Below are 27111 nucleotides of genomic sequence, written 5' to 3'. Positions count from 1 at the left end.
TTTTTAGGACCCATTGTATTCTTTTGATTAAAAATCAAGTAAAACAATTTACAATCTAGTATTTTCATGTTGTTGTAAATCACCCTGGGACCTTGAAGTGAAGGGCAGGTAAGATCTTGAACATATTATAATAACAAATTTGTTGGGAGAAAACAAACCATGGTTGCTGGGCTGGGCTCATACATTTAAACAACCTGTGGTTAGGCAAAACCAGCCATAATTTAGACCTGTATGAAAATGAAACCCTCATCTGCCTTAGGTGTTGTCCTGCATCTGTTAGTAGTGTTTTCAATGCATTTTCTTAATCCCCCCCATAAATTGATTCTATTCTAGTGTATATAGTGTTTCTAAATATTGTGCATTTAGAATAGAATGGAATAAACAGAATATTGTAAGGCAAAATGTTTTGGCTTTGTTTTTTAAGTAAAGCAGCACTTCAGCATTGTGTTCTAATGTGTGATTGCAGACTGACATCTCTAACCAGTACTTATCACTGTATGTTCTTAATGCAACTGCTAGGTCACATACATCATTTTCTGCAACTGGTAGTTTAAGTAATGGAATCCAACTGAGACAAAAAATAAATAAATACAAGAAAGTAAGAAAATTTTGACTGAAAGATTGCAGACGTGCCCTCCCCAATTCTTATTTAATGTAACCCCGTGCACTTGCTATACTTCTGCATATTCTTAAAAGTACTTTTCCAGAAATCCTCCAGAAAAGTACTTTTCCAGAAATCCTCACTGCACTCTAAAGAGAAAATAGGGTAATTCAACTCACTCTAAAAATTGCAAATAAGAGGTTTAATTTCAGAAACTGAGTTCACCATTTATAAATACACTAAAACATAGTAAATGCAAAAATTAGGCAGAGGTACAGTATTTTAACAAAACTACATCTTTTCTAAAGGTCATAGTCAATTCATTTCCCCTAAAGAATTTCATCAATGCACAAAAAATGGGGAGACAAATCTTAATATTAAAAAAAAAGTTGAGACCATACTGTTTACAATTAAAATGCTGGCTATTCTTACCTCAGTTCGAGGTTTAAAGGGTTCTACAATATTTTATTTGCCTGATGGACACTGTCAATTATGGGTCAGATCTACTATATAATGTTCTAGGCAGGGCACCAAACTGTAAGGGTTATATTCATAGAGAATCATATTGTTTTAACAGGAATGCAAGAGGATGTCATGCACATTTCAATTACATGGGAAACCAAGACTTAATTTTTACACCAAGAAGTATCGGATGTCTTCTTGCACTCAATTTTTAAAGGCTTTAGCATAATACCTACTCTTTATATTTTACCTTTCAATAAACAGTATTAAATAACAAACATTAATTGGAAAAAATTGAAAATAAACATCCCAAAGACCTTATAAATACTCAAGCTCTAATTCAGTTACAGTGTAAAAAAAAACCTGAATAGGGACCACTGAATGGCAAGATTATAGATTACTGTATAACTGATGTTCCGTAATACCTCTAAATTTAATTTAGTCAAATACTAATTCAATAGCCACCCTTAGTACACATACATCACACTTGAATATCATCATTACCCTTTAAGTACATTAGGCCTGCAGTTAAAACCTGCTAAATAGAAAGATGGCTTCAATTCCACCTTTATGTACAGCTTTCTTCTGACAGCTACAAAATGTTTTGTGTAATTAAAGCAAATTTCAACTAATATACAGTACCTGGTTTATGGTTTTTACATAATTGAATAAAAAACTACATAATAGAACTGTTTACATCTTTTTCTTTGCCATTCTATTCAAACTGTTTTAAAACTTCATTTACAATTCTCAATTAAAACCAACATAATTTTGTATTATCAGGACAAGACATGTCTAAATTCTAAAGTGAACTTAAAAAAACACATATATACAATATCTGGCCTGAAGGACTATTAATAAGGCACATGTAGACATATAGAAAGCTTAAAAATAAAACTAGAATTTGGAACTACAGTCACTGATTAAGATGTCATACATGGCCCCTTCTGGAGCAATTTAACAATCCAAGTTACAAATACAGTAATTACCCAGTGAGCAACATTTTTTTTAGACTGGCAGCTTGTTCAATACTGGAAGTATATCAAAGGAAGATTTACTTTCAAAAATATAAGTTTCTCAAAGTGTTCCATTGCTAGCCTTGACTGACTAAAGCTGACGTTTTCATTGGATGTACTGAACAATCTCTCGGATGGGACAATGCTTGGAGGACAACCGAGGAATCGAACTGCTAACTTCGACAGTACTGGCCAAGATGATTTCTTAAAGTTCCAGTAAGTTAGAGGATCACAGTTATGCTCAAGTACTTCTTCCTCCAAGTACAAAAGCACCATCTCTTCTGGCAACTTGGCCTTTTCTTTTGGAGCTTTTGCTTTTTTCATGTCTTCCATAAGTGACCAAAGATTATTGTCCCCGTAAGAGTTTTTAGATGATGAACCTGTACCACAGCCATTGGAAACAGATTTCTCATCATCTGAGGTAGCGTTTAGTATTTCCAGCTCCCTGATTAAGTCCTGTTTATACTGCTCCGCCTCCTCTTCGGTGAATAAGGAAGCTTTATAACGAGGGTCCAAAAGTGTAGCAAAAATATACCGTGGATCATGAAGTGTGGAGGACAGTCTACTCACCATAGCTTCCTTTAAGGACTTTAGCATGGTATCGATGCCCATCGTTTCTTCAAACAGCAGCTCAATTTTCCGGTTGAGTATATGAATCATTGGAATTACTTGACTTAGAGTGGACATGTGTGTACTCATCTCTCGGCTTGCCACTTCAAATGGTTTAAGTGCGTGACAGACAGACTGCATTACTTTCCACTGATCACAGCTTATTAACTCCCTGAAGCTGCACTCTACGGACATTTCATCAATTGCTCTTTTCTGTTCAATTAGGCGTTCAAGCATATGGAAGGACGTGTTCCACTTTGATGGAACGTCTTGGATCAGCTGGTGCTGCGGCAAGTGATACTCCTTCTGCAGATCTGCCAGTTTCTCCCTTGCTTTTGCTGACCGATGAACCCGTTCACAGATCTTTCTTGCAATACTAAGCAGGTTCTGAACCATTCTCTGGCTTTTAATAGCTTCGGTTACTATGAGGTTAACCGTGTGACCAAAGCACTGCACACTTGAATGCTCCCCTTCATTTAAAGTCTTTCCAATAGTCTGATTATCTGTAACAGTAATCCCAACCTGAAGCCCAATCGATGCGATCCAAGCTTCCCACCAATATTCTAGCTGCTTCTGAATGCTGATGCCGTTGTAGTCACAATCAATCTGCGATACATTTAAAAGAGCGGAGCAATGGTAATCTTCACACTGTGGTCGAACCCTAGACTCAAACGTTACCCAGTGAGCAGTAAGGGTAAGATATTCTCGAGTTTGGTTGCTCATCCATATTCCCGATGTAAAATGGACTACTCCGCTTTCAGCTTCTTTCAGATGTGAAACGATTATTTCTTTTACGCTATCATACATATCAGGAATTGCAGTACGAGAAAAATAAGATGGCGAAGGCAATGAATACTGAGGCTGCAAGAATTCAAGCAATCGATTAAAGCCAATATTGTCTACAAAAGAATATGGCTGAAGGTCAAGTGCAATCATTTCTGCTACAAGACTGGTGATTTTTTTGGCAACAGGGTGAGTGTCAGAAAACTTGTCATTGGTTTCATCGAAAGATGACGACCCCAACAGATCTGTGCTCAGTGGCACGTGACTATTTGCAGAAGAGGACAATACTGGCTCGGAGGCATCTGGTTTGAGGACATTGTTATGAAACCGTTGTAAATGTCTTAAAAGGCAACTTGTACCTAGATTGGTTGGCTTTTTCCCTCGACTTATTGTACGTCCACAGTGCATACATATTACTTTAGTTGAATCAGCAGAACAAATTGAAAAATGATTCCACAGTTTTGAGGTCTTTTTGCTACTGACAGGAAATATGACTTGTCTCTCATTAGAAACCATTGTGGGTAAGTCAGTCAATTTTGACGATGAGCATTCTGCAGAAGCCAAGGTAGCATAAGGAGAATTTGCTAAACTCACATCTATAAAGCTCTTCTGGATCCCGACGACTTCAGGGTGACGTCTGTATAAATGTCTCGTCAAACAACTTGTGCCTACATCACCCTTTTTCCCGCGATTTATAATGCAATTGCAGTGTCTACACACAACTTTCAGACTGTCGCCTGGAGACAAAGAAAAATGATGCCATACCTCAGACTTCAGCTTTCGCATCATTCGTTTATTCTGATGAAAAACAGAGCCGTGTTCAAATATCAAAGGGCTTTTTTCAGGGGAAGAAACTAAAGAAGCTTCACCTATATCTTCAGATGACGACAACAACGAGGAGTCCTCCATAAGTGTATCCCCCAAAGGAAGAGAAGAATTGTTTTCTTCTGCCATTCTGTCCGGAGAAGAGCATATAGATGTTGGTTCCTTAGCTACTTTTGCAGGAGATGACCCAGAGTTTGGATCGCCATCTGAAGGCAGTATGGGTTGCAACAAAGTTGGAGAAGCAGAGTACAGAGGAGGTATGCTTGAACCACCTCCATTCTCTTGTAGAACAATAGAACGATGGGCTCTCCACATGTGTCGTATTAAGCAACTTGTTCCAAGATCTTTCCCATTCTTTCCTCTACTGAATTCATTCATACAGTGGATGCAAACAGCTTTTGAATTATCTAAAGGAGACAAATAGAAATGTTTCCAGACGGCAGACCTTCTTCTGGACCCAGATGTACTCTTAGGAACCTGGACCGTTTTCTCTGCTACATTTTCCACCGTTTCTTCACATTGGTTGTTGGGAAAGGGTTGACACAATCCACCACTGCCTTCTTTATTGCTCTTTTCAGGATGTAACATGTCTGAAGGCATCTCTTCAGTAGAAACTACGGGAACAGACTCCTCAGTTATTTGATCTGGGGATGGAATCTTGGAAACGGTTTTCTTAACTAATTTTATGGGGGCAAGCACACTAGTTAAATCTCCAACATCGGCAGGCTGTGGCGGGATTAATAATGTAGGTGAAGAAAAGGAAGAGATAGATGCCATATTTCCATTTTCCTGAATGAGCACAGTGGGATGAGCTCTCCTCACATGCCTCATGAGACAACTTGTACTTAGGTCTTTTTCATTTTTGCCCCTGCTAAATTCTTTCATACAGTACATACATATTGCTTTAGTGCTGTCTCTAGGAGATATGAAGAAATGGTTCCAAGCAGGAGACTTTTTTCGGGAACTTATATTTCTGCTTGAAAGAAGGCTCTGTGTGACAGCTTCCATTGCTACATCATAAAGGGTGCTGCTGTACTGGGAAAAGAGAGATCCATAATCATCTTCATTTTCTGCAGAGATATATTTGCCAGAATTGTTATGGATGAAATTCTTTTCTCTATCGTCTTGTTCATCACTGCTATCTGTCTGTCTCAAGTCCTCTTGCTCAGTTTTTATATCTATTGTTTCTAAAGCAAAATTACTATCATCTTCTGGTTCCACTTTTAAACTGTTGATTTTATCCATCATAAAATTATCATCAATTTGTGGAGAATCTGACCTATTTGTATCCATGATTGACCTCAGTTATTTCTGCTGCTTCTTCATAACTTAGTGAATTCTTAGAATTGGGTTTAAATTGTATCTCTTAAGTCATACAAAAGGAAGGATGTGGAACATAAATTTGTATTTGTAGTTTGATAAGAAATGTTTATTACACAAACTTATGAAAGAGCATGTGGTTTAATGCACATAATCTCATTTCTCCCCCGGGATCATGAGATTTCCAGGTCATGTATTATTTTTGATGAGCGATGCTGCAAAATGCTTCATGTTATGGGAAAAAACCTAATGAGAGGATCATTAGAATCATGTTGAGTTTCTTCCTCTAAAAATCATATATTCTTTTCAAATTTCAATCCGCTCACATCATCTAGGAAAAAAAAGAAAATGCGTAACTGCATCAATTCAACTGAGCTTACTTCATATGCTTAAAATGAATGATTACTTATTTACCTCCTCGTTTTGCCATTAAACATCACTGCTCTAATAAATTAAGAGAAAAGAGCACACACACATTTCAGAAGAAACTTAATTCCACAAAATCTCTGTATGCAGAGTATATCTGAAAATAAATGAAAGTATATGTAACAGCCAGAACCCAAACAACTAGTTCAGATGAATCCAAGAGCTTAATCATGTCAGATATGAACCGTTATCAACCCTGCCTTTTTGGTGAACACTCTTTTAACATTTCACAAGCTACAGTCCTGTTCAAAAGCATTTTGGCATACATTATATATGGAAACTTTGAGAAAGAAAGGTGAAAAACACCTTAGTCAAAGTTTTTTTTGGTCTCAGCCATTATTTGTCTGTCACCCAATTAACAGTCTCTACTTAAAACTATCTAAGCTTAAATGTTGTAGAAAAAATAAGCAAGAACTCTTATTTAACACATAACTCAAAACCATGATGAGTGAATAGGCTTATGACATACAGATGTCAGATAAACTCTTTGAAAAATCTACATGTCAGCTGAACAAAGGGAATTGCACCAGGCGATTGTTGTATGTTTTGTTACTTACACTGTTATCTTATTTTTTATTATTTTTTTGTCTGTGTGGGAAGGAATGGAGAAATAGGTGGAGTCACTTTGCGGTTGCTGTACAGATAATCCATCTATTTCCTTCTTCTCTCCCATCCAAAATTTATTTATTATTTGTTACATATATCTTCCCCTTCTTCAGTAGGGCACAAGGAAGAATACGAGGATTTCCAAGCATTCTCCCATTCAGGCCCAGATCATTTTAGATTCAGTAAATTTGTCTTTGTACAGGCCTTTGTACAGTTAAAAATTGATCAGTCTAAGTCACAGAAAGCTGGCTGCTAAGTTATGCTACCATTCCCACTTTCATTACTTCCGCCATTGCTCTCACTCCATAATTTAAGGTGATAGAAACAGCCCTAACTCTTGCTTCCCCTTTAGTAAGTTCTTGAGGGAGGCATGTGTGCGAATGGACACGGCATGTTAATTTGGTGCTAAGACTACATTGGCCATCTAGTTTACAGTTTCCCTGCTATAATACTCAGGATTCTCTCTATCTAAGCAGAGACATGGGCACTAACATAGCAACTTGGTTTATTCTAATAAAATAAGGCAAACAGACAGGAAACAAAAGAGGATAAGCACCACAGGAAAGGGGGGGGGGCGTTTCACGTACTGTATTTTAGTCTAGTTCCACAAGCTTAACCTTAAAGCTGTAGGATATGTCTTTGGACTATGGTCTACTCTGTGGGGTTTTTTTAACTGAATCTCTCAAAGATTCCAGAATTTCTATCCATTTAATATGAAAACAGTCTAATTTCCATGCCAAAACTATCACTCATGGGAGTGTATTCCATTGCTACTAGTCCATAGCAACTATCAAAAAGGAATGACATTCATGCTGACTCAACTGTTAATTTCAATATTAACTGAAATGAGTAGGTGTTAGATCTTATAATAAAAATACTTAATAACAACATTTAATGAGGTTTTTATTAGCCACAAAACATTCACCATTTGTCTTTGAGGCTAAATTGGCAAGACAGATATGTTCCTATCAAATCTTCCCTCTTTTAAGTTTGTTTTCATTGAGATATCAGCTAAGAATTAACATATTTAATTAAGAGGGTTGTTTCCCCTTAATATTCCCCTTCTCTTCATACGTAGTTTTAAGTTCTGAATAGCAGAGTTGGTAAAATATGCATCTTCTTTAAAGAAGGTTCCAATACTTAATTGTTGTGATAAATCCAGGAGTTGTTCAATTCCACTCTCAACCACTTCAAACAATGATATTTGTAAAGTCTACATTTTACTTATTGAGAAAAGTGAAATCAGCAGAGCTATCCATAATTACCCTAGAGGACAATTTAGAGACAGGAACACATGAAAATGCTAGACTACCCATGTCATGGTTTACACTGCAACTGAGCAGTCTCCACCTTCAAGATTTTTTGCTAAGTCAGTCTGCTTTCTAGCAGTCTGGCATGATTTAAATGTAAATCATGTTACATTTAAGCCAAAATCCCTAGCTTCTTATATTTCATTTCATCTACTTTCTCATAATGCTGACTCCCATAGAATTTAGCGTGCATGGAGGGTAAAGAGTGGTGGCTCAGAGCAGGCAGGTACTCACTACTAAAGGAGGAAACTGCAGAATTCTTTCCCCTCAACAAGCAAGAGGCTAAGATAAAACCAATAAAAATCTCTAAATTGCAATTTCCTAAATGCATCCCTTTTTATTTGAAACAAAAGTTTCAATTTACCTCCCAAATTTGTAGTAATTTGTAGTAATCTGAAAATGTTTGGTGCATTTTGTAATTTTTCACCTACCTTGTAGGTTTCATCCTTCTCATTAAGCCCATGTGGATAGACAAACTTGAATTTTTCAGTTTCTTTGATTTATTGAAGAAAGATGTCCACATTCTCTGAAACCCTGTACAAAGACAAATAACACTCATTTTATATTTTCCTCATTATTCTGCATTAACTACTTTTGAGTTTTTTTAATGATTTTTTTTTAAATCCAGGCATCATTCTCTTAGTAATGATAGTATGATCCAATTAAGACCTAATGACAAACCTCTTCCTTCATGTGCATTGAATGAGGTTCAAAACTTTGAAACTTCCAGTTTCATCTGAGCACAAACTAATTTCCCATCATTGAACAAAACATTAAAATGTGGTTTGTTTTGCAAACTGCACCTGAAGTATTAAAATTCCCCACCCCCCTGGTACAGGTAAAGGAAGAAAGGAACACAGAGGTCTATTGTACTGCACTCTCTTCACAACAAGCCATGGTTGATTGCAGCGTCTGAACTATGCATCACTCAGACGAAAAACCCGCTAGAAGAAAGGGTTTTCCGTTTTTCGATGCGCTTCGCAAGACGAATTTCCCTATGGGCTTGCTTCGCAAGACGAAAACGTCTTGTGATTTTTTTCGCTCCCCCCCTTTTTCTAAGCCGCTAATAGCCTCTTAGCCGCTAAGCCTTTAATAGCCGCTAAACCGCTAATAGCGCTAATCCGCTAATAGGGTTGCTTCGCAAGACGAAAAAACCGCTAGATGAAGAGACTCGTGGGATTATTTTCGTCTTGCAAGGCACCACTGTATTTGAATTCAAAAACTGAGCAATTTATTTACCTTCAAGTTAAGAAAGAAGCTCCAACTGAAATGGTGAAGCATTTAGAAACTACCTAATATAGTTGGACGTCAAAGTATCACTGCAACACTGGCACACCAAAAATTCTTTAAGAACCATGCTGAATTATTAGTAGCACAGCAGCTTCACTTCCATTGTAACTTATTCAGATAATTAACTTTCATGGAAAATTTGACAAAAGGATTTAAAGCAGCCTGCTAGCAACTCAATGCTTTGATTACATCATTCTTCTCTTGATGTTAATCTGCTCAAGTCCATTTTAAAATGCTGGTGTTGATTTTTAAAAAATACTTTAGGCACTGGATATTTTAAGACCATCTATCCCCTATGAACCCACTCACATTATTTAGAGCCCCTGCTCTATTTCCCACTATTTCTTGAAGAACAAGCAGGTGGATACATAAGAAAAGCACCCACAGTGATGACACCTGGTTTATGAAATTCTTCGCCTCAGAATATCCAGCCACTGTTCTTCCTCTCTGTCTTTAGAAACCAGACTAGACACTTATTTCCACATGCCTTTGTCCTCTGTGCTGATAGGCAGATTGGTTCTCTTATTGGGATTTGTTTCTGGTTTTGCTGCTTTTGTATTTGAATGATGCTGTTAGAAGTTTTATTTCTAGTGATGTATTACTACTTGTTTTTATCAGCAATATCCGCTTTGAGAGCTGCACATATGGGAAGGCTGGATACATTTTTTAAAAACAATAATAATTTCACGTGGAAAATGTAGCAAGTCAATGAAAATAAATATGGTTGACAGGGCACTCACCTATTTGGCCTATTGTCTTCCCCTGGCTTCATTTCAGAGACAATCTCCAGATCTGGAGGGGAAGGACAGAGGGAGAAAGAAAAAAAGAGAGACCTAAATCCATGCCCTTTGTTTTTGACCTAAGTGTATAAAAGATACCCACTTTTCTGCATATAGTCACTTCTAATGCATCAAACCTTACTCACATCTTATTTTTGTAACTTTTAATACGCAGCCTTCACCACTGCCATGTCAAGTTACTTGAAATGTATTGATTCAAATGAGATTACTCCAAATATGACTAATGTTGGATATCAAACAAATATAGTATGGGAGCAAGATCCTAGAACAGCACACAACAACTGTCCTGTTTTGTGACAATATTCAATTTAAAAGACCATTTATAAATTAACACAATGAAGCATGAAGCTGCATAGATCCAGAATGGAAACAGGTACACAACTGGAAACCAGAGACTGTTCCAGCATGCATTGATTGATTGATTGATTGATTGATTGATTGATTGTAAAGATGGACAGGAAAAGAGCATATATCCTGGGGGCTATATGTCATCCCATAGTTCATAGTTTCTAAACTGGTCAGGATATTTTTGTTTTCAACAAATATTGCACTTCCAAATTTCAAGCACAAGTATATCCAAAGCCTATCTGAAAAGCAACCCATATAACTACTTTGGGTGTGGTTCAAAGACTCTCTCAAGGCAAATCTTTAAAAATGCAGTACAAACACCGACAACTGGGAAACACTGGCCTGCGAGCGCTCCAACTGCAGAACAGCCTTTACCAAAGGTGTCGTGGACTTTGAGAACACTCAAACTCAGGACGCAAGGGAGAAATGTGCTAAGAGGAAGGCACGCTTGGCAAACCCTCACCGTGACTAACTCCCACCCGGAAACCTATGTCCCCACTGTGGAAGGACGTGTGGATCCAGAATTGACCTCTACAGTCATTTAAGGACTCATTGGTAAAACCGTGTTTATGGAAGACAATCTTACCCAGCTGTGAGTAATCACCAAAGAAGCAGTAGTGGCCTACACTATCCCGTTCTGCAAAAATTACAGGGATCTAAATAAATATTATTCTTTTAACAGGCAAAATCTAGAAACTACTGGAAGATTAAAATAATGAAATTTGAGTAGATGAGATGATGGTGCTAAAATAGGTGTAAAATATAACAATGCAAAATTATTATTTTTTAATCAACACTTTTTTCAGCCTGTGGTCTCTGTAAATTAAAGGAGAGTGTCTAAGCCCACCACAGATATAACATCACCCAGGGTTTTAGTATAAGTCCATGAGGCAATGGATGAAGGGGCTTTTAGTTGTATACAACTGTGACTTTTTCTATCAACATGTGTCAGCCTTGCAAATTAGTACACAAATGTTAGGGTGCAATCCTATATAAGTTTACCTAGAAGTAAGGCCTATTGAACTCAAAGTGACTTATTTCTGACTAGACATGCACAGGATTGTGCTACTACCCTGTAAATTAATTAATAAATATTAAATAACTAACCTGTGTTTGTATGCTGGCTACAAAGCAGCAACCAATATGGAAACACTAGCCTCTTAGCCGATTAGCAAAAAAAGCCTTCTGCCAAGGGAACTGGTGAAAAAAAGGACAATGATCCAGCTGTCCTCTCCAGCCAGCTGCATTTCCATGTTGGTTTAGGAGGAAGGTGAAAAGGGGATGGATGAAGGGATCCGTTCCTCCTGTCAGCCCACATGAACTTGTTTGCACTGAATTCCTGGTCATCTAGGGCTACAAGACAAGTTGTTACATACAAGGCTGACCTAAGTACATGGATAATCCGCTGGAGTTCCTATTTCGAAAATGTTAACAAATTGCTAACTATATGCAACTCTAATCTGGATGGTTACTCCTCAGCACCCTAGTATGCTGTTACTCAGGGTGGAAAAGAGGTCTGTTTTGATTATTCCGAATAGAAAACCAGAGGCAGTAGTGGTAATTATTCTGAAATTGCTAACATGGACTCCATCCAGCTGGAGTCACAGAATCATAGAACTGTAGAGCTGGAAGGGGCAAATGGGTCATCTAGTTTATCCCCCTGCAAAGCAGGAATCTTTCCCACAATGTGGGGTTCGAACCCACAACCCTGAAATTAAGGTTCTCTTATGCTCTACCAGTCAAGCTAAGATTACAATTCTTTTCAGTTATTTGCAAGGAAGCTCCACTGAACAAAATGAGATTTACTTCTGGGGGGGGGGGATGCTAAAAGTGGGACTTGATTTAGTTACAATTAACTAGTTTCACGTTTCAAATTTAGGCTACAATTCTATGTACTCTTAAATGAAAGTAAAGAATATAATAATTATTTTTCTACTTGTATTTTTATATTTCATGAATTACAAAAGCTAAAAAATTCAAGAAAGCATTCACACAGGATGCATATACATTGATGAGCCACAGGACAGAATTCCAGCTTCTCACCAAGACTACTCGCAAGGAAGCCATATTTCAATTGCAGCTCCTACTACAGGGGTCAGCAAACCTTTTCAGCAGGGGGCCGGTCGACTGTCCCTCAGACCTTGTGGGGGGGCAGACTATATTGGGGGGGGGGAATGAACACATTCCTATGCCCCACAAATAACCCAGAGATGCGTTTTAAATAAAAGCACACATTCTACTCATGTAAAAACACGCCAATTCCCAGATGGTCTGTGGGCCGGATTTAGAAGGCGATTGGGCCAAATCCGGCCCCCGGGCCTTAGGTTGCCTACATAAGACAGCTTTTCAGACTTCTATGGTTCTGCTTATGATATTAGAGGAAGGAGCCACCAGATGTTGTTGGACTACAGCTTCCATCTCCCTGGCCAATCACTGATGCTGGCTGGGACTGATGGGAGTTGGAATCCAACAGCTGTAGGTCCCAGTATATGAGCCATTATACTTTTTTCCTTAACAAATAGCACTGGACATCTTTCTAAATCACTTAAAAGAGCTGTTATACTTGCACATTAGATATGCATTCAAAAGCATGATATCTGCATAATACAGACATCAGAAACACAGGCATTTAAGTATCACTTATGAGATGGAAAGAAACGAGCCTTTAATGCTTCACACACATTATACAAAGCACATCAAACTTTGCACCCTGTGCAAAAGTGCAAAGGATCTAGCATATAAGAAAGGAAAATGAGAACAATCAGTTTATTCCTCATTTATTTTAATTTATGATTAAAATAGAAAATAGTTTGTAGTTCAAAATACCAAGGTCCTCCCACCACAGTAAATAATTCAGTTTGAGGGACAGTTTATACTAGTCTCTATTTATCAAGCCAAATCATTAAGCAGTTCCACAGCTTGATCAGGAAACAAGTTGAACCTGACTTCTAGACCATAGACTCAAGTCTGGGAGGCTTATTACGAGGCTAAACTCTGCCAGTAGATGAAAATCAAACCAAACACAACTGCTATTGTTACAGATTTTTGTTTTGAATCCCTAAGACCAACAAGTTTAGTAAGAAAGAAATTAGTAAGCAAAGAATTTTTTCTTCCAGCAGTGCTGTTGTTGTTTTTTAACACAAGCTGGATCAATAAGATTCCCTCACCTACTCAATTTCTCCTAGGGCAAGTTTAAATGAAAGATGAAGGCTGCAAAAACCACTTTCCTGTTACGACTCTCCAAACAGCAAACAAATATTTTAAAAGTTCCGTAGTCCACGATCTGGCTGAAACATACACAACTCCAGGCAATTGTTAGTTGGTTGTATAGGATGCAAGATGTTGTATGAAGAAACCTCACGCATTTGGGATGACATATAATAAAAGTTTAAACCGTGGAGCTGCCATTGGGAAGTGGCCTATGACAACCTCCATGTGAGGGCTGAAGTGGGGGTTGAATTGTCCCTTAGTGTGCATGTGCATGCATTAAAAAGTTGTGTAATGCTGCCAGATCACTGATCCCTAATTCAGTTCATTGATCCTGCCTATGCTGACAAGCAGCCACTCTCCAAGATCTAAAGCAGAGGTCTCTCCCAACCCTGATATCTGAGATACTTGTAACTGGAGATGCCATGGATTGAATTGTAAGGTCAGAATGGCTATTAACACTCTGATTACTCTGCATTTAATAAATTACAGGGTCCCTCAACCAACACTTGTGAAGAAGTGCTTAGACCTTAAGAAACCAGTCTCAAACCACAACCCCACAGGCTGAATGCTCTAGGTCTGTGATAACTGCACAGATGCACATATATTTGCTGGAGAGCTGGAAGTGGCCTTAAATTTCCCATCCCTATGGTAGAAACAATCCCTGGAAGTGCCTCCCCCTCTGCCTGGGAAGTTAAGAGGATTAGCCGAATAGAGCTTAGCACCTTTTGCTGCTAGACTCTGCACAAGGGTCCCTCATTTGTCACTTGGGGGGTGGGTGAGAAACTGCTTGCAAAGTGGGCAAGGGGGAGGGGAGCAAAGCTTGCTGTCAGAAAAGGTGTGTTGTCAGCCCACCTTCTCCTCTTCTAGTAAGTGGAGGGTGGAGGAAGAGCACTCTGGGACCACCCATGAAGTGTGGTCTGGGACACCCCCCAAAAGGAAAAAAAACATAGCAGCAAAGAGGACTATTGCATTGGTTCAGTGTGTGTGTGCCAACTTGAATAAAATATAGGGGGAGGGGGGCAGCCAGGTAAGCCCCAGCCCATGTAATTGATCCCATGGATCTGGCAGGATAATTGCAATAGCCTGCAGCATTTTAAGAGTATATATTTAAAGTAGATGAACAAATGAGCAAATTAAGTTCATTTGTATATGCAGAAGACATTAAAAATAAATTTAAGCAACATCAGAAAGAGGGGGAGGGAAGCCAAGCTTTGAAATGTTAAAATGACAGTAAAATTAGTGAAATGTGTAAACCTGAAAAGCATAAAAAAATGAATTGATTCCATGGATCAATCTGAATGGCATTTGAATGGCAATGCCCATCAACTTGGATGTGGGTGTGTGTCTGAAGTATTTTTTTGTGGGGAAACCGAAGACCCCTATGGATCCATTTGAATGGCAATGCTCATCAACTTGGGTGTGGGTGTGTATCTGTCTGTCTGAAATATTTTATCTTGGGGAGGCCGAAGACCCCTACGGATCAAACTGATAAAATTTGGGGTGGGGGGGGTGACATACTCCACGGGCGTTTCCCAGGGGAAGGAGAACTCAAAGCGGGTGGTGGTGGTTGCTTGGGGGGGGGGGGAAGGTTTGAGAGAGGAACCGAACCGAGGGGCAGACAAAGCCACGCTCCAGGAAGGGACGCGCGGCGGCCCAGCACCTTCTGGGGGGGGGGGGGAGAGAGAAGCCCTTCCTCATCCGGCACTGGAGGGGGGGGAGAGAGTGGGAGGGCATAAGGCGTTGCTGCTGGGAGGTGGGGGTTGTTCCTCAAGGCCCAGGAATGAATTAAGTGTGTGAATGGAGTTTCTCTCTCTCTTCCCCTCAGGCTCTCCTCACAGACAATAAGGCCGGCGCACGCTTATTTGGGAGGGGGGTGTCGGCCTCTGAAAGGCGCCCCCCCCTCGCGCCGTGTCTCTCTCCTGAGGTGGTGGGCCTGGTCCCAGCGGAAGGATTCCGACGGGCCAGGAGGCGTCTCTCGCCGGCCGAAAGGAGTCCGCGAGGGGTTGGGGGTGGGGAGGCTGAGGAGACAGGCGCTTCGCTTCCCCTCTCTCACACACACACATATATATATCTATGTCTACCTAGATACACACGGAGCGCCGGACCCTTCCCTTCGCTCACCTCGTCTTTCTCCCGCGCGGAGCGACTCGACGCGGGCCCGCCTCCCCGGCCGCTTTGTCTCGCCTCGCCCGCTGCCGCCGCGACGCCGACTCCCCTCCTTCCTTCCCTCCCTCCACACACACATACACCCGGCTCGGCCGACCACGCCGCGCACTGCGCATGTGCCACGCGCGGCGCGGGGCCGGTGGGGGAGGGAAAGGGGAGGCGGGCGAAGCCGGAGGGGAGCGTCGTCGTCGCGCGCGACGTGGCGCGTCATCGGGAGAGCGACGCGCGCCTCGCCAAGGCGGATAAAATGGCCGCCAACTGTGGATGTTGTGGGGGGGCACAGTGAGATCGGAAGTTTTTAATGTTTGATGCTTTATCGTGTAGCCGTCCAGAGTGGGGTAATAATAATAATAATAATAATAATAATAATAATAATAATAATAATAATAATAATAATAATAATAATAATAGACTAATGTATCCTGGTCCAGTTGTAGATGTTGCCTGGGGTGGTGGTGGTTTTCCTCTCTCTCTGCCGTGAGGGTGAGGAGGCCAACCGAAGGAGCCTGAGTGCGAGTTCTGCGCTCCCCCGCCTGAGAGAGGCAGACGGGGTGGGGCGGAAAAGAAGCGCTTCGCCGGCGGCCAGGGCTCCCGGTAGGCATGTTTTCACCCGAGAGTTAATGCCGCTCGACTCAGAGGGTATATAATAATAATAATATTAATAGTAATTATTTATACCCTGCACATCTGGCTAGGTTTCCTCACGCTTTGCTGCTGGCCTCTGTCGCTCGCTTTCCCCCAGTGGTAATTCGGATCTCCTGTGCTGCGAGAAACTCCCAGCGCATTAAGCTCTTTTATGTACGAAGGCGGAAGGGTGGGGTTTATTTTATTTTATAACTTGAAACTTTCGACCAGCACCGTAGATCTCGCTGCCCGAGTAATTTTTGCATACGATTGCAGCCTTGACAGCTGCGTACATATCGGAGTCTTGGAAGGTACATGAGCGCCAGGATTTCTTCTTTTGAACAGTCCGTTCCCCCGCCCCGAAGTCGTCTGCTGAGCCCTTCCTACAGCCGTTTAGGTTAACTTGTTATGCTAACGTTGTTAACTCCAAAAAAGGGAAATTTCCTGAGGGAATCCATCGGCTTGATTTCTTTTCTCGCTTTTATTCAGAGTCTGTGACTCATGACAGCTGAATGGCAGTTGTGGGGCTGAAAAGGTGTAGGTTGTGCTTCTTGGTCACTTGGTGCATGTTGTGAACGCTTTCAGCCCTGTGCACACTTTCCTGGAAGGAACTAAATAAAACTCTGTAAAGGCTGTTTGCTGGGTTCACTTTTGAGTAGACATTCATATTATTGCACTGTAAGTTGAGGTGTTATGGCACTGTTAGAGCTGTATAAGGCAGAAGTGGTGAAGGAGGACTGGATGCAATAGAAGGTGGGGCATCTTGAATTCATGGAAAGATGTTCTTGCAGACACAGATATTTCAAGCCCTGTGGTGCTATAACCTTGCAGCCTACATCTGCCCAAACTCTTGCTGCTATCCAATTATTAAAGGCGCATCTCAGCACCATAAATATTAGGTGTGCCCTTTCCTTGACAATGCTTGTTCTGTGAGCTGACATGGAGGTATAACAAGTTTAATACATAATTTATACTTTCCACCCAGAATGAAATGAAACTCTTTGGATCTTAAATATTACAATTAATCACATAAAGGTGATTCACTTACACAGATCTTCCATATAAGACTACAGTCCTATGCACATGTATGCCTGTACTTGCTTACTCCTGGATATTAGTCTGCATGTGTGACTTCAGCCTGTGAATGTGTGTGGAGACATGTACAGTAGAATTTGCTAAGATTTGCACAAAGACCGGTATTGTTCCAGAATTTATTGTATGAGCATAAGAGTACCCTTATAGCATTATGTTTTCTTTGTGTAAGGGGATAAGAGTTTAATTTTGAAAATTAAACTGTCAATGGTGGTGGTGGGGAAAGTGTACCCTTAAAGCAAATTAGATTGATCCATTTAGCATAGCACTTATTGACAGATAGCAGCTTTTCAGCAGAGCGGTTTTTTCTAGTTTTAATAGCTGAAAACTTTTAGCTAGAGATACCAGTTAAATCTGAGACTTTGTCTCGCAGGCAAGACCACATGTTCTGACACTAACCAATACCTGTTTATATTTAGCATCCTGAAGAGACATTTCTATGCTGGCTAAATACACACACCATCAGACTGGATTCACCCATGCAATTAACAGATTATGGGTTTTGTTGACTCAACATTTGTCTGTTTAGCATGCAAAAGATTTCGTAAGAGGTTTACCAGTACCACCACTCTCAATCCAAACTTTTCCCTGCTGTTGTACTTTTAAAATCTTACATAACAGAAATTTACCTTAGTTGCTAGACCTGTTGTATGACTTTGGACGTACACCAAGAGAAAACATCACACAGCTCTTTTGTGTGAGAAAGATCTCTTTAGGATACAGAGTTGTATGTGTGGCGCAGTTTTGTCTGTCTCAAGTCTTAAAAGATGTTGATTAATTAGGTCCAGATAGTCTGTGGAAATTGGGTGTTGTTTCTGAAAGAAATTGTAATAAACTTTTGTAAATTAGGAAGATAAAGCTGTGATGGGAACACTAGGCAAGATGACTCATACAACAGCTTCTGTATATATATTCAATTTGGTTTTACAGTGATTTTCTGTAACTAGGTAAAGCCCACCACCTGAACTAACAAATTAAACAAGCACATTATGAAATGAGTCTTAACTGATGTGGCTAGGCTCTACTCTATTTTCCATCATTTGTATTGCAGAGTTTTTCAAACTGTTAATAGTAAGCCTTTCTGTGTCAAGGGAGGGGAAAAAATTCCCTTTCTCTCCCAAAGGATAAATAAGGCAAAACTAGAACTTAAACACACAAAAATGGCTAGTTATTAAACACACACAAAATGGGGAGTATGAAGAAAAAACGGGGGGGGGGGGGTTAAAAAATTGTCCAGTAGCAACCCAGACACCAACTAAGTTTTTTCTTGGTATAAGCTTTTGTGTGGTATAAGCTTTCATGTGCATGCACACTTCTTCAGGTATCTTAAGAAGTGTGCATGCACACGAAAGATTATACCAAGAACAAACTTACCGTATTTTTTGCTCTATAACACGCACCAGACCATAACACGCACATAGTTTTTAGAGGAGGAAAATCTGTAGGCATGCCACCCGTAGGCATTCCCTCCATAACACGCACAGACATTTCCCCTTACTTTTTAGGAGGAAAAAAGTGAGTGTTATGGTGCAAAAAATACGGTAGTTGGTCTCTAAGGTGCTACTGGACAATTTCTTTTTTTTATATATATATTTCGACTGTGTCAGACCAACACGGCTACCTACCTGAATCAAGAAAAAACATAGTTTGAGATATGAAACATTGGGGCTTTTGTAATGCCCTGTATCTTTTTTATTTTTCATCTGTGTGTGTGTGTGTGTCTTAAATTAACAGTTCTTAACTTTAAAATGTGCTCACTATTTTGTTAAATGGTAGCTGGCCTTATTGAAGACTCTACTGTTTGCTTTAGATTTTACCTTTACGTTTTAGTTTTGCACAGTGCTTTTTTTCTAGAGAAGTAGGTTCCCGTACTCACAATGTTGTTACAGTAGGTAGCACATTTTTAACAACAAAAAGGTGCCATACTGAGTACCCTTGAGTATCCCCTTGGGGAGGGGAGCACTGGTCCTACACTTGATTTCCCCCTGCTGTATCTGAATGAAGTTATGTCTAACCCTTTCAATGAAAAATTAAAAGGAGAGTTGATTTAAGTACAGCATTCAGCAACATACTTTGCTCATAGTAAAGAAGTGTGTGGATGTAGCTTGAAGTTGCTAATAAAGCTGATAATAGGAACACTTTGTTTTTAGTTCTCCAGCAGAAGGAAACTGGCTTAAAATGCAGTGAAATGGAGGAACTTGAGAAGGTCAGAGGAAGATTAAAAAAAAACAACGGGAATGACAGATTTGAATCATTTATTTAACTTAAATAATTTTATCACTAGCTGAGGACTTACAAAAAAAGGCTTGTAATTAAAGGCTGTTGTAATGCATTATGTCATGTAGGCCTGAAATATGTAGTGTGAGCTGTATTTTGAATACTTGGTTATCTTTCAATGAATGTTACCCTTTATACAGAAATAATTCTTAAAAAGTATAACTAAAAGTACTAGAATGCTGTAATTACAGATAAGGGAATGAAATAAGTTTAGTATTTTTGCAAGAATCCCTTGAGAACAAGGACAGCTGGCCATTCCCTAAAATTAACATAATATAGACAGAATTCAGCAGCTTCTTCTTCTTTTTTTTGTATTATCGCCATATGAATATGTTGGGCATCTTTGCTACAAACTAACTTCAAGCCATTTGTTTCCAAACTCTTATTTAAGATTGTTGATTGATATGGGTGTTTGCATCACATGTTGGAATTGCATCTTACTGTGGGTTCCAAAGTTTTACTTCTCCCACTTTTATTCTTTTATTGTGTGACAGTCCTGAGCATTACTTAATTCAGTTTGAGACCTGGTTCCATGCAGATACTTGTCACATGGCAGATAAACAGGGGTGCTCACATACTATTGCCATAAAGCTTGCAGTATAGGGATACAGGAACCTTGAGCCCTGCAGAGTATTATTGCACTACAGCGCTAACCATCCTTGACAATATTGGTCGAGACTGATGGAAATTGGGAGTCCAACTTCTAAGGAGCCAAAGGGCAACATTCCAATAACAATGTATCAGTATTAAATCCTAATACTATAGAGATGTTGCCTGTGGAAACAGAAAATATCCTCAGTAACAAAGAATACAAATGTTTATGTTACTAACAGAACATGTGGCAATGCATACCATTAAAAATGTCCCCCCTCCATTGACAGACTCAATATAGTAAACTATTTTTTTTACTTAACTTTTTAATATTCTGTTGGAAGCCGCCCAGAGTGGCTGGGGAAACCCAGCCAGATGGGTAGAGAATAAATAGTATATCATTATTATTAATCATATAATTAAAAGCATTTTTTTTTACCATCCAATGAAATATAATAGTTTTATGTACTTTCACTATGATCTACAAGCTACAGGACTGCCTTCAGATGTCTTCTAAAAGTCAGAGAGTTATGTCCTTAAGATATCAATGACTTCCCTTCTTCTCTTTCCATGGTTCATTTCACATATCACAAATCCCTGCATATTTTATATATATAAAAAAACCTATACCAGGGATGTCCAAGCAGTAGATCACGATCTACCGGTAGATCCCCAGCTGATCCTGGTAGATCGCTGGATCCTTATCATGTACAAAAAGTTATGGGGGGAAAGCTAAAAAACTCTGTGCAATCCCCCCCCCAAAAAAGGTCAACAACTCTGGGCACTTCCCTCCTAAAGAAATTCTGGGCAAGCCATCCATCCCAGGCTCGCTCCTCCTCCCTCCAATGATAATGGGTAGATCACTGCCAGTTTTTTAATACTAGGAGTAGATCACAGTCTCTTGGGAGTGGGACATGCCTGCCCTATAACCATTCAGTATTCCATTATTTCATCCATGAAAACTTGGAAAGGTGGGCTTTCACGGGGGTGCCAAAACGACGTCAGTGAAGGCGGGCCCCTAATTGGGGGCCGAATCCTGGCTTTAAAGCCCTCTGCATCAAAGAAGATGAAGATCTAAAGGGGCTGGGTCCGTTTAATCTTCCCAAATACAGTGCGATCTCGAGCGGCAAAGAACCTGACGCGTCAGGACTCCCCAGAACTACCCAGCCGATCCTACGACAACTTCTCCTCGCTCCTGGCCCCGCAAGGAGAAAACGCCACGCCGCGGAAGACCGCCCAAGAAAGGGCCGCGTGCTCCCTTCCCATCCGCCTCGTCCATCCCTGAACGCGGCAGCAGCCTGCGCTCTTAACAAACCCGACGCGCGGCCCCGCCCACCTCGCGAGGATTGGTTGGCGGCGGGCGGATGACGAAGACGGCGGCGGGCGGAGCCTCCGTGGCCCCGCCCCCAGAACGCGCGTCGTCGTCGTCCGCGGGGCTGGGAGGTGCCTGGCGCCCTCGCGTCCCGCTGCTGCTGCTGCTCCTCCCCCGCCTCCCTCCCTCCCCTCCCCCGCCGGCGCGAGCGCTGTGGTGAAGCCGCCGCATTGTTTGTGCCGAAGGGGGGAGGAGGAGGAGGAGGGGAAGGTTCTCGGCCACGGGAGCCTCGGCGACCAACCCGCAGCCGGCCCTCCGCCCCCGAATGCGTCGCGGCAGCCGGAGACAGCAACCGCCGCCGCCGCCGCTACCGGGAGCCCCAAGGCGGCCGGGACAGCGCGGACGACGAGGCCCCTCCCTCAGTCTCCTCACAGCCGCTCGGCGTTAGCAAGCTGAGGGAGGCCGCCATTAGCCCCGGAGTCTCGCAGCCAAGGGAGGGGTCGGCCAGCTCCCTCAGGTGAGCGCCCGCGGCCCGTCAAACGGCGACTCCCCACCCCCGCGCGCCACCACCCACCTCACGGGCGGGCGGGCGCCATGTTTGCGGCCCGAGCATTGTCCCGGGTGGGGACAGGAAAAGCGAGGCGGGCCCGGCGGGGAGAGGTAGGGCCTCGCAAAGGATAAGGCGCCGGGCCTGGCGTGGGAGGAACCACTCGGCGAGAGGGGAGGGGCGGTGGGGGAGGGGAAGGAACCATCGGCGCGCCAGCGGGAGGGGCGCCCGCTGTTGTTGATGTCGCGGCCGGGCGGGGGGGGAAGGCGACGTTCGGGGAAGGGGGTGGGCGGCGGCGGGGGGGGTTGTACGGGAATCTCGTGCAGGGCGCAACCATTCCGCGAAACCGAGGAGCGGGGGTTGGATTGGGAAGAGGGAGGGTGGCTCGCGCCTCCCGCAAAACCGATCGAGTCTTCCTGTTTCGCCTCGTTCCCGTCGGGGAGGAAAGGGTTACTTCCTGGGGAGTTCGCTTTCGTTTTCGGGGCGAAGCGCGACTTTCCCCACCTTCCCCCTCGCCTTTCTGTTGTAACTCCCAGCTGGGAGCTGGCCCGGCCGGATTCAGCGCACCGGGTTCCGCAGTTTGTAAGAGGAGCGTTACCTCCCAGGGACCAGGGCCTTTTAACTCGTCGGCATGCAGTTGGAGGAGGCTTTCGTCTTCCTTTCTGTAACAAGAGATGATGTAAGACGCTCCGCAAATGGACGTGTGATTTATTATTTTGCGTTCCCAAGGGAACTGCAGATAGGGTAAACCCTGACTATAGTACTATAGTAGAAGCAAGCCTCGCAGACGGTATGCTTCTTGAGGAAGGCTTTATTTTGGCTGTGTGGTCTGGTGATAAAATGTCACTTTTAAGACGCTTTGGCTGTTGCTGAACTTCGAGAAATGTTGTTGATGATGATGATTTATACCCCACCCATCTATCTGGGTTTCCCCAGCCACTCTGGGCAGCTCCCAACAGAATATTAAAAACACAGTAAAATATCAAACATTTAAAACTTCTCTAAACAGGGCTGCATTGAGATAGTTGTTTGCACATACGGTAAGCATTTCTTTCTGTCATTCTTCTAGACGCGGAATTCATTATCTCTGAACTAGATTTTATCTAGTTTATGATAGAGGAATACGCTCTCAGAATAACTTGCATGGTTCTTCCTTTTCCCATGGTTTTCCTTTTTAAAATCCATGGGGAAACAGTTGTAGTTTGGCATGATAATTTCTTCCAGTTTTAGTTCAGTTTTCATTTATATGATGTTTGAGATTTTGAAATGAATTATGGCTGTCAAATAGTACTGTAAACACAGCTTGGGTATTTAAAAAGTTTGCTTGGATCTAAAAATGTCTGGATGCGAGATCCATTTCTGTCTTTCTCATCAGTTCACCAATTATAAAATGAGAGTAGTGGCCTACCTCACAACGTTGTTAAGTCAGTTGGCTCTCCAAGGATTCATTCTGATTCAATGTAATGGGTAAATCCCATTGAAATGGAAAGCCATAGGATTATGTCGCAATAGCTCTCTATAAAAAGCTTAGAAATGCTCCCCATTGTGTACACACACAAACATAGCCCTCTTTCTGTTACAAAAATTGAAATGTGACATTGGATTTGATGCAGTTCAGTCTGGAATCAGTAAAAAAAAAGCGGGGGAGGTGGGAGATGAGTTGCAAGCTACCAGAACAGGTCTGAGTGGCTGTTTCATAAGAGTGCCAATTTTGGTGAAGGTTTGTATAGATGCCTCTTGCATTTGGGTGTTCACTTGATGAACTAGCTATTAAAACACTGCAATTTCACAAAGTTCATGTAGCTTCTGCTCCTCTTTCTTACCCCTCAGTATTTGTGATTAAAGATTTAGTGGGAATATTTGCACTTCCCAAAAGTGCTTATTGTGGGGAAAATGTCAACACAATTTGAAAATAAGGAATATTCATCCTCTGTAACATGGGGAAGTGGGAGAACTGTCATTTGAAGGGAGGGCATTGACACAAATGTTTCAAATAGAGTTGGTGCCATGCATCATCCATGAATATGTGTAAAATGTTTCCCCAGTGCAGACATTTGTTGAGTGTTGCTTGTTTTATGTCTTCAGATATCATTGCACAGCTACCCTATTCTTTTCTTACTAACAGCTGCGGTTACTGGAAGAGAAAATCATGATTACTATCCAGTAGTCTTCTATTACTACTTTTTTAAAAAAGCAGCTGTTGCCTGTTGAATTGCTTTCTGATAACATGTTTTGCAGTCTGCACAGTTTTCTAAAGTAATATATCAAAGCTAAGTTTTTTAGTGATAACTTTATAAATACTATTTTGTTTTGTGCTTCAGTTCTTTCTATAAGGCTGTATAAGAAGCTTTAGAAATTACGACAGTCTAAGCTCAAATAAACCACAAACACAACCAGTTATTGGGTAATAACACAAAAAAGATTGTGACCTAAGAATCATTCTGCATGTGAAGGCGTGCAGGACTTGGGGCCTGTGTCCATAAAATGTCTGAGCAAGTTTTTTTTTAGGCATTCATTCCTTTAAGTGTCTGTTCTAGCTTTGTAGTCCATGGGGGAACAGTGGGAGGAAGGGAGATAGGGTGCTTTGCTCAAGATTACCAAATACTAGTAACCCTTTACAACTTTAACTCCATTTGCATACTTGTCATCTGGGTGCGTGGACCTTCCTGTTGTGGTTGTAGCATCAGCAAAGGCAAGGGATACCTATAGTATTTCTGTCCTGCTACACCCCACTCGCAGATGAGTGCTTCCCAAACCACAAACTCATTTTCCTTGACTATATTGTGGATATGAGAGTTGTACACAGACCAATATTTCCCATAACAGCCTAGTTCACTGAGTTTTCATATACTGAGCTGGAGGACATGGAAATACAGGACCATTGCCCTGTTCATTTGGGGGATTCTGTGTACGTGTACATACAAAGGATTTTTACTTCCCATGCTTTTTAAGGTGAATACGTGAATGCACATGAGCTATCGGTGATGTGGGCAATTAAAATTAAATACAGTCTGGAGTAGGCATATGTGATCTTGTGTAGGTGGCATAGGCCCTTCAGCGCACTTGATGCACACCCTCTTGTGCACTTACTGAAATGAAATAATTAGCTTTTTATCAAACCTCTCAGAGGAATTGAGTGAACTTAGATAATGGTTGAAAAAATTATATTTAATTTAATATGCTTTTACTAACTGCATGAAATTATTCTAATCCTCGGGGAGCAAAGCTTTCCTTAGTAACGTTGAATGGTTGTATGGCTCAAAATGATCAAGGCTAGCCACAGTTTTTTACTGATTAAAACAAGTTGACCACTTACTGTGGTCCATGTTCAAAGCAGCTAATTCATTGTTGACTGTGCTGTAGTTTAGTCTGGAAAATAGCACTGAGGCTATCCAGATAATACTTTGTTTTATTGTCTAGTAGTCATAGTCTTGCTTTGTTCCTGATAGAAAGAGTAAAATTGATCCTGTGGCAGTGAAGGTTGGTGCCTTGGGGAGAGAATCTGATGCTGTGAGACAGTCTTCTCCAACCTTTTGTCCTCCAGATAGTTTGGACCGTTGGCCATGCTGGCTGGGTCTGATGGGAGTTGTAATCAAAACATCTGGAAAATCTGCCTTAACTGAATACTTGTTCAACAGATAGTTTGACAGAGTTTATTTATTGAATGAAAAATAATTGCTGTATACAGAACAATAAAATTTGCCTACACTGTTTGTAAACAGGAAAGTTCACAGAAATGGCCAAGGTGTGATTTTGTTCCTTTCGTTTTTGAAATCAACTCACTGTATTTCCTTTCTTTCACATTTTGGCATGTGAATTTTTACAACATAACTCTTCTTTTTCTCTCTTGCCCTGTTCCCCATTAGAAGCACATTGGATCCCTCACAGGTGCTGCCTCGTACTTGCATTTGTGTACTGTACTGTATTAAACATCAGCATTTCCCAGCAAATTTCTGACCCTATTACAAGACAGAGCCATTCAAATATCATTTTTCTGCTGATGAGCAAGTCAAGCAATTCACTAAAGGGGAAGGAACCAATGTCCCACTTCTTCCCAAGCATATCAGTCATAATTATGTTCCTCCAAGTTTTCTCCAAATGATTTTTTTATGGGCTCATTTACACTGCATCACAACATTTGCTGGTTCATAACTACAAATTGTATCAGTGTCTGCTTTAACCCAGAACCTGAAAGTGTTGCTATATTTCATTATGAAAACTGTCCTTTCTCAGAGGCAAGTAAAAGAGATACGTACACAAAATATACCATCCTCTGTATAATTTCCAGACAGTATGTATTAAAAGCTACACAACCATAAACACAAGTGAAATCCTATAACATCAGGTAAAATGGTTCCTATTCCACATAAGAAAAATAAGAACATTATGAAAACAATCTTTGTTGAAAGTAATAGAGGTCACAAACATGAATTATGTATATATTGTAGTTGAACAAAAATATCTACAAATTCAACTATGGATTTAATTCTGTGGATTTCACGTGCTGGCTTAGATCCAGACCATGAGAAAAATTAGGGTACTTGTGCAACAGAGTTGTTTCCTTACCCCTAAAATCACAGTTGGTGTGGGGAGAGACTCCTTTCTCACTGTAGCCCTCCATGTGCAATCCCATGTTACTTGGCTTTGCAGAGTTCTGTGGGTTGCTGTCAGAAGGAGTCTGTGAGGAACCACTGCATGAAAGACCTTGTGCAAGTCCTTTTTTCATAATTAGAGGCTCATTTTGCTTGATAGAAGAGTAGAATGCAATCCTCAATACTGTGGAGCTAAGGAGAATAAAAAAGTGTTAAGTATTTGTTGACATCTGTCAGTTAGTTGCTGTAACAAATCCTTCATAGAAATCAGCATCTGATGCTCACTTCACATTTCTTTGAGCCA

The 27111-nt window shown here is 41.1% G+C and overlaps 2 protein-coding genes across 10 annotated transcripts in view; one reads left to right on the top strand and one right to left on the bottom strand.

The window, feature by feature from the left end:
• Positions 1–788: 788 nt before the first annotated feature.
• ZBED4 (zinc finger BED-type containing 4) lies at positions 789–21634 on the bottom strand. Of its 5 annotated transcripts, XM_083463360.1 has the most exons (6): positions 21550–21634; positions 18118–18303; positions 16451–17330; positions 9989–10040; positions 8390–8492; positions 789–5947 (listed from the first exon to the last, which is right to left on the bottom strand). In XM_083463360.1, the coding sequence occupies exon 6, from the start codon at positions 5587–5589 to the stop codon at positions 2089–2091; it is 3501 nt and encodes a 1166-aa protein (XP_083319486.1). In that variant the 5' UTR covers positions 5590–5947; positions 8390–8492; positions 9989–10040; positions 16451–17330; positions 18118–18303; positions 21550–21634; the 3' UTR covers positions 789–2088. The 5 variants fall into 5 exon arrangements, with proteins under 5 accessions (XP_083319486.1, XP_083319484.1, XP_083319485.1 ...); XM_083463358.1 differs by lacking the exons at positions 16451–17330; positions 18118–18303; positions 21550–21634 and adding exons at positions 11504–11749; positions 15728–15899; XM_083463359.1 differs by lacking the exon at positions 21550–21634 and having other exon boundaries at positions 16451–18603.
• Positions 21635–21742: 108 nt separating this feature from the next.
• BRD1 (bromodomain containing 1) overlaps positions 21743–27111 on the top strand; it is a 44294-nt gene continuing 38925 nt past the window's right edge. For 4 of the 5 annotated variants that reach the window (XM_083463356.1, XM_083463355.1, XM_083463354.1 and 1 more), the window contains exon 1: positions 21756–22185. The gene's annotated coding sequence lies outside the window, so the exon portion shown is untranslated. Of the gene's footprint in view, positions 22186–27111 lie in introns of all 5 variants that reach the window. The other variant, XR_014516581.1, reaches the window with a different exon arrangement.

The sequence above is a fragment of the Podarcis liolepis genome, assembly GCF_965112155.1.
Source record: "Podarcis liolepis genome assembly, chromosome: 10".
Classification (NCBI taxonomy): Eukaryota; Metazoa; Chordata; class Lepidosauria; order Squamata; family Lacertidae; genus Podarcis; species Podarcis liolepis.
Note: the sequence above shows the minus strand (reverse complement) of the source record. Positions and strands in the feature narration are given on the sequence as shown.

What these genes read in the sequence shown, in the direction of transcription:
- ZBED4 (XM_083463360.1), bottom strand. Translation starts at nt 5,589, where the DNA reads ATGGATACAAATAGGTCAGATTCTCCACAAATTGATGATAATTTTATG.